The 8,410-nt window shown below is 40.5% G+C and overlaps 1 protein-coding gene across 1 annotated transcript in view; it reads right to left on the reverse strand.

The window, feature by feature from the left end:
* Positions 1 to 8,410, reverse strand: part of UNC79 (unc-79 homolog (C. elegans)) — a 330,078-nt gene that overhangs the window by 93,663 nt on the left and 228,005 nt on the right. The window contains exon 30 of the mRNA XM_006839553.1: positions 3,811 to 3,921. Within this exon, the coding sequence (XP_006839616.1) occupies positions 3,811 to 3,921 (111 nt within the window). The remainder of the gene's footprint in view (positions 1 to 3,810; positions 3,922 to 8,410) is intronic.

The following is an 8,410-nucleotide window of genomic DNA, read 5'->3' on the forward strand; positions in this document are numbered from 1 at the left end:
GAGAACTTAGATCTCTTAGAAGGACAATTTCAGAAACTGGAGCTATGAGTTACAAGTTACACAGAGAAGGAAGTGATGGAAAACAGAATGGCTGCATGGTCTCTTGAAAGTCTTAAATGTTATACACAAGTTTCACAATCATGGTACCAAGGCAGCTCCTTGGTGTGGTGGAAAATCAATTAGAACACTATTTTAATGTAATTAGCATGCTGTTGACTAATGGTGACCACTGGCATGTTTAACTACAAACTAATTACAAAGTAATTAGTTGACAAACTGATCAAAAAAGGAAGGAACTCTTGTGTCCTAGAGTCCATGTTATTCATGAATTCACTGAAATAACTATTCAGGTTATCAGGAAAAGTCCTGGATTTGGGTTGCTGGTTGGTAAAATTTACAATTGTATGACTCATTTGTAAAGTGCAGTCTCAAGTAAAACTCAAAACAGAAATCTTTTTAAGAAATTTAAAACTCAGTGGCATCTACCAGATTCAATCAAAGGAGGATTGAAAACATCAAATGAGTTAATAACTTCTCTAGTTCCTAATTGTTTTCAAAGATAGCAGAGTTCCCTGAGAGTCAAAATCCATCATGTTCAGCTCAATGTGTATGGCATTTAGCATTGTACCTCCGAGGGCAGTAGCACCAACATGCTTCTAATGGAGAGGAGAAGGGAAGTTGAAATCTAACAATGCTCTAAGCTATATCCAAAAAGGCTAGATCAAATCATGGCTTTAGGATTGTTATACATTTGATATATTTATTGTATGACACATTTTAATAGCAGTGAAGCCAAGCTGATTTAATCTGGCACTGCAGGATAAGCACTAGACTATTAACCACAAAGTTGCTCCTTGGAAATTCTATACAGGTTTCTATGAGTCGGAACTGATTTGATGGCACTTAACAACATTTCAAATTACAGCTGACCCTTAAGCAAAATGGGTTTGGACAGTTTGGGTCCGCTTATCTGTGTTTGTTTTGTTTTTAATAATGCTGTGTGATGCCCCTTTTCTCCATGTGATTGGTTTGTCTCTCCAGTAAATTGCATATCATAGCAAAAAATGATCTCTTGTAGTTCTTGAATATTTTGTCCTGTGTTTAGTGCAATTCTGTAAACCTTAAATAGTACCAGGGGACCCATACAAAGTGCCACTAGTGATGCTGGAAGTGTTCCCAAGAAGCAGAGACAAGTCATGACATGACAAGAAAACAATGAATTGCTTGATATGGACCATGAATTGTGGTCTGTAGCTGTGGGTGCCCACCACATCAAGATCAAGGAATCCAGTGTAAAGCCCATTGTGATCAAATAGACACATATATATATATATATTGTTGTTGTTATGTGCCTGGAGTCAGTTCAAACTCCTAGAGACCCTGTACAGGGTTTCCAAGGCTATAAACCTTTATGGGAGCAGAAAGCCTTTTTTTTCCCCGTGGAGCGGCTGGTAGTTTCAAACTGCTGACCATGAGATTAGCAGACTGATTTGTAACCACTACGCTACCAGAGTGCCTCATATATATATGACACTGTCACTGAAGTTACTCCAGCAGGCATGAAAACCGCAGGCTTTTTTGTGAAATACCTTTCTATCTCTCAGTGAAATTACAGCTTTTACGTGGCTGTAGCATATAACAGAAAATATGTACTAATTGACTGTTTACACTATCAGTAAGCCCTCTCCAGTCAACAGTAGATTATTAGTAGTTACGTTTGGAGGGAGACAAAAGTTATACATGGAGTCCTGGTGTGGCGCTGTGGGTTAATGCACTGGACTGCAAGGTTGCTTTGAACTGCAAGGTTGGCGGTTCAAGCTCATCAGCTGCTCCTCGGAAACTCTATACAGCGTTGCTATGAGTTGGAATCAACTCAACGGCACTCAACAATAACAAAAATTTTACATGGATTTTTGATTAAGTGGGAGATTGGTACCCCTGACCCCTCTCCACTCTACTCATTGTCCAAAGTTCAACTGTATATCCATCTTGGAATTCTAACTAGAATTCACTATCTTCCGGTTTTTTTAGATGACTCATAGCAAATAAAAGAAGAAAATTATGGGGTTTTCCTTATTTTCATATATGGACTTAAAAATTGGCATCTTTATATACCATCAAAAACCAGATTTGTGTGTGTGTGATTATAACAAAGAACAACTGGATTCTATCCATTCTTTGCTTCCAAACAGACAAAAATAAATTGTTTCTAAGAACTCCTATATCCTCTATTAGAACGGACTTTGGCAGTACTGTGCATTAGAAGGAGCAAGGGTTCTAAAGTCAAACAGATCTGGCATCGATTCTTGTCTTTTTTACTTGGAGGAGGAGCATGGTGGCTTTGCAGGTTAAGTACTGGACAGTGAACCACAAGGTTGAGCTCTGTGGGAAAAAGAAGAGGTTTTCTGTTTCTGCAAAGATTTACAGCCTAGGAAGCGCTATACAGGGTTTCTGTGAGTTGGAACAGATTCAAAGGCACTTCACAACAGCAACACTCACTTCATAGCTGTCTGAGTTTACCTGTGATGTTATCTCTCTGAAACTCTTTTAAGTAACCTACCAAAAAAGGGGCAATCAGACCTAACATGCCTAGTGATGTAAGGATTGAAGATGACATGTGTGCCCACCATGTAGCACAGTGGTTGGCATATGATGGGTATCAAATCAGTGGTAGCTACTGTTACTATTCAAATTATAAATTCCCCAAGAGCAAGGGCTGTCTTGTTTAATTCATCTTTAATCCCCAGTGCCAACCACAGTGCCGGGCACTCAGCAAACACAATAGAGAATTACTGAATGAATACATGAATGAATGAATGATGAAGATGATGATGTTCCATACTACCAGTCCAGAATTTAAATTAAGATCTTTATCTGGTTTTCCAGTATCATCCTCATTTCCGAAGGTGACCAAGTGAAAATGAACTCAGCTCTTCAGGCAACGTCCACATTGGCCAAAGAACGTGCTAGAACATGTGACAAGGATTTGTAGAACTTGCACCTTTGCCTGTATCTCTGATTTCTTAATTGCTAACATTTCTTAATTGACTCCACTGAGCCGAGTTGAGACTAATTTTCAAGTCAATGGAACTCAAAATCTAGGATCCAACAATGGAGGGAAGTTTCAAAATACCTGCCTCCTGTAAATCCTATTGAATTTCATGCCACAAGAATTATTTACATGATCCAAAAGGGCTGGATTTAACCACGACTTTGAGATCATGGCATATGTGATACATTGTTTTATGACAAACTAGATAAATGTGTGGTGTCTTGGTGTGGTGCTGTAGGATAAGCACTGGACTGCTAACAGCAAGGTTGGTGGTTCAAAACACCCAGCCACTCCTCAGAAGCCCTAGTTAGAATCTGTAAGAGTCAGAACTGACCGATGGACTTAACAACAACAGCAACAGATAAAAGTTTGTCAGTAGTGACGGTAATGCCAATGAAAATAAAGACATTTCAGGTGAAATTTTGCCATTGATAATAAATACTTCTGCTCATTGGTCCCCAAACCAATTTCATGTATTATGTTTAAGCTAGTAATGCCTGACTTTATTTATTGAAGGATGGAATTCAGTGATTATTCAGCAACAAATTAGGATTCTTAAGCTAATCAGTAACTACCCTGATTTATCAAGCATGTGAGAAAATGACAAATATGGGCTTGAGAACATACATTACAGTCATTCAGGAAACAAACAAACATTAAAAAAAAAAAAATTCCAAGAGTTCTGAAATTGAAAACCGTGTAGCAGATAATGTTCCAAAATCAATGTATAGGTCAAATGATCACCGAAGAAACCTTACTTGATATTGAGGAATGGCTACTTGTGTCCGGCACACCTGCTTCTAATGTAGGGGCAGATGCGGATTCTTGCGGCATTTCCAGTGTCGAAAGTCCTTTAGTCGTAGAGGGATCTACAAACAGAAACGTTATTTAAAACTCAGGACACTGGCTAAAAGCAAATTCTGGAGCACTTTCTATCATTTTTTCTCTCTTACCTAATGTTGTTGTTGTGTGTCATTGAGTCTGTACTGACTCTCGTAACCTTGTATAGGCTTTCTAAGAGTTACTGGTGGGTTTGAACTGCCAACCTTGCAGTTACCAGTTCAGTGCTTATTCTACAGCGCCACATCGGGGCTCTCTTACTTAACAACCATTCAAAGTTTTACGCTTTCTGGCCCTGGTGGTGGTGATGGTGTGCCGTGGAGTTCTGACACATAGAGACTCTGTATAGGGTTTCTGAGGCTGTAAATCTCTCCAGGAGCAGACAGCCTCGTCCTTCTCCCTTTCTACCGGCAGCTGGTGGATTTGAACTGCTGACCTTGCAGTTAGTAGCCCAGCTCATCATCCACTGTTACCAGGACTCCTTCTTTCTGACCCTACTAGTTGCTTTAAAGGAATTACATATGCACCAGCATCACAGTTCCAAGGAGGGCTGCTACTTCAGTATATTCTACATGTGGCTGTACCTCTTACAGATTCATATGAGCACAACTGTAAAGCTAAACTCAGCATGTTCACAACACATATCCCTGAACCCTCCCTCCCCCTAAACTTTCTCTAACTGAATGTCTTCTCACCTAATACTTAAAGATGCTTAATAGTTCATGCCACCTAGATCATTCCACAACTTCATCTTTACTTGGCAATCTTCATCTCATCATTTGTTGTTGTTGTGAAGTGCCGTCGAGTCGCTTCCGACTCATAGCGACCCCATATAGGGTTTCTGAGGGGAGGCTGGTGTGTTTGAACTGCCAACCTTGCAGCTTAAACCGACCTTGTGGTCCAGTGCATTACCCCACAGCACCACACCAGGGCTCTAGTTACAGCCTCGTTTATATAGAAATGTCCTGCTCCAGGAAGGCTTCTTGGACCTCTCCCACCAAAAACTACAAACAAAACAACTGGGTCAGGTGCCTCTCTTATGTAATTTCAGAGCACCCTGTCCTTACAAACTTTTCCAAACTTGTCACACCCAGTCACTCGTCTATGGTGATGGTGGTGGTGGCATACTGTGGAGTCGATTGTAACTCATAGCGACCCTGTATAGGGTTTCCAAGGCTATAAATCTTTACAGGAGCAGAAAGCCTCCTCTTCCTCCCAAGGAGCGCCTAGTGGACTCCAACTGCCGACCTTGGCGGTTAACAGTCCCATGTGTAACCTACTACGCTACCAGGGTTTCTTACTTGTCCATGTTGTTGTCGTTGTTAAGTGCTGTCAAATCAGTTCCGACTCATAGTGGCCCTGTATTGGGTTTCCAAGGAGCAGCTGGTGAGTTAGAATAGCCAACCTTGCAGTTCAAAACGACCTTATAAGTGAGTAAATAATCTTTACTAAATCATAAGTAATTGAAGAGCAGGGACTGGATCCAACTTGGAGTATCGAACCCAACGCACTCCATAGGGTTTCCAAGACTATAAATCTTGACAGAGGCAGACTAACCTCAACTTTCTCCCTCAGCATTTGAACCACCAACCTTTCAGTTAGCAGCCCAATGCTTAAACCACTACACCACCAGGGCTCCTTAACTTGGAATCAATTCTATTAAGTCACGGTATATACATCGGTACTTGGGTAAGAAACTCCTGTTTTAAAGGATCCCTCTGGTGGTTGCGTTGAGAAGTTATGGAGGGAATGAGGGTAAACTGTATACTTTGTCTTTTCTATTGACAAATGTGTATCAAAGGTGAAATACTGTCTGCATATTCTATTGTCTTATTAATCAATATAAATGAGAAATGGGCTATCCCACATTACTCTAGGTAACTGAAGATTATACTTTTAACTTAAAAATAAATTTTAGTGGTTTGTCATAGCAAGCATCCTAAAATTCTTCATAAACTGTCTTGTCATCTTAAGCAGCATTCAATATTGAACATGCTTCAAGCTGAGTTGGAGTTCTCACTGTAAGTTTCCATGATTAGATTGCTGTAATTCAAGGATGCCCTCCCTAAGTGATTCCAAATGCTTAGACCTGAATGTTTCAGTCCCATCTTTGTCGTATTGTCAATTGTTTTGTTTTGCTGGTGGGTTTGGATTTTTGTTTTTGCACACAGCACAAGTCTCCATACATTCATATGTACATACAGTTTAAGCATGCAGATCCTTTTCTACAATTGGATGATCACTAAACTTGCTAACACTGTTGGAAATAAAAAATACAAAAGATCCCGAGTGGGAACTTGGGAGACAATTTTTTGAGTTTTGATTTTAGAATGTCTAACTCTGGTAGCATAGTGGTTACGAATCGGGCTGCGAACCGCAAGGTCAGCAGTTCGAAACTACCAGCTGCTCCACGGGAGAAAGATGAGGCTTTCTACTCCCGTAAAGATTTACAGCCTCGGAAACCCTGTACAGGGTCGCTATGAGTCGGAATCGACTCCATGGCACATAACAACAACAACAATTGTGATTATCAGAGGTCTTTCTGAATAAATATGGTTGCTAGATTCATAACATATTAATAACAAAAGAAGCAAACATAAAGTTTCCCTTATCTTCTTTATAATGCCAAAAAAGAACTATTGACTTTAAATATCCATGGTCATTACAATGTTAAACACTAGGTGCTATTTTTCACTACAAATACTAGTCAAAAAATAAACACCACTTATTCCTCTTGCCTTTGTCTGAATCATTATGAAGTTGTTGTTGGTGGTGGTGTGTTGTGGAGTCAGTTCTGACTCATAGCGACCCTAGGCTGTAAACCTTTACAGGAGCAGAAAGCCTCATCTTCTCCCATGAATTGCTGACCCTGGGGTTAGCAGCCCAACTCGTAACCACTACACTACCAGTGACCCTAATGAGTTTTTAATGTCCCATAATAACTTCACCAATAATATAAAAAGTGACGAAGCTTAAGCATTAAGGAGCTTTAAGATCTTGGTGTGTTTATTAAAATACTTGATGCCATTTTCATTTTAGACAAGTGTCATTCCTGTAAGATAGCTATTAATAATCACTCGTGTGCCAAGATTCATTAAGTCCAACCATTTCATTTTTTTCCTCAGTTCTCAATCCAGTTATGAAGTTTGTAGCCAACTTGAGACAACAAATATTTGAATATAACAAATATTTGAATATGTATTTTAATGGCGACCTGGCGTAGCGCTGTAGGTGAATGCGCTGGACTGCAAAGTTGGTTTGAACCACGAGGTCGGCGGTTGCTCCTTGGAAACTCTATACAGGGTCGCTATAGGACAGAACTGACTCAACGACACTTAACAACAACAACATGCATTTCAGTGGAGTCCTGGTGTGGCACTGTGGGTTAACGTGCTGGACCACAAAGTCAGTTTGAACCACAAGGTCAGCGGTTCAAGCTCATCAGCTGCTCCTCGGAAACCCTATACAGGGTTGCCATAGGTCAGAACTGACTTGACGACACTTAACAACAACAACAACCTGCATTTTAATATTTCTATTCAATTTTTATATTGATGTATAGAAAATGTCATACAATTAATTTATTAATACATTAGATATTTCCCAGCTTTCTATTAGGCGTGTAGGATACAGTCAGTGAAGAAACCAGAGAAAACTGTCTGACTGTGGGACCTTTCATTTTAGTGGAGAGACAGACAGTAATGAATATACCTGACAGACAAGTCAATTACTAGGGGCTTCAAAAAGTGAAAACACGGAATTGAAATATGATGAACTTTTTCCACAAACATTTTGAAGCCCCCCTCGTATATGGTATGTTGACTTTGTAGATGAGAAATGGAGAAAAGAAAGAAACACACAGATGCCGGTAGGGGTAGGAGGGGGAGGCATAGTCCAGAGCAATTCTCATTGGGAATCTGATGTTGGATCAAAGAATTAGAAGGAGTGGGAGGATGAGCCATTCAGATATCAGGAAAGAGAGTTCCAGGCGGAGGGAAACTGTTTGATGAAGGCCTTAAGGTGGGACTGTGTAGAAAATGATCAAGAAACCACAAGCAGGTCCTTTGGCAGACAACCAAGGAGGGCTGGGACCAGGTAGTGCTCTAAAGGCCTTTAAAGAGCTCAAGTTATTGCTGTGGGAGAATAAATAAATAAATAAATTGATGTCACTTCATGTTTCAGAGGATCCCTCTGGCTGCTGTGTTGAGAGGTCTAAAGGGAATGAGAGTAAAGCACGTTGACTGGTTAGGACCCTAGAGTAGCTGTGGGTGTCTCAGACCGGGCTGGGAGCAATAGCAGAAGTGTTCCAGATCGTGGATGTGTTCTGAAGCTAGATTAAGGTTGTTGAAGGTATGGTATGTCCAGGGGCTTGAAAATCAACCTGGCACCACACTCGTCACCCATAAGGGTAACTGAGGGAAAAACAGCAATGAAGTGGCGAGCTAAGCCCTACATTGTGGAGAGTGAAGCGTGCAGCTGATAAGAAGAGAGGGCATATGCACAAGAACACCCACACTT

This window comes from Chrysochloris asiatica, unplaced genomic scaffold (genome assembly GCF_000296735.1).
Source record: "Chrysochloris asiatica unplaced genomic scaffold, ChrAsi1.0 scaffold00025, whole genome shotgun sequence".
NCBI classification, from domain to species: domain Eukaryota; kingdom Metazoa; phylum Chordata; class Mammalia; order Afrosoricida; family Chrysochloridae; genus Chrysochloris; species Chrysochloris asiatica.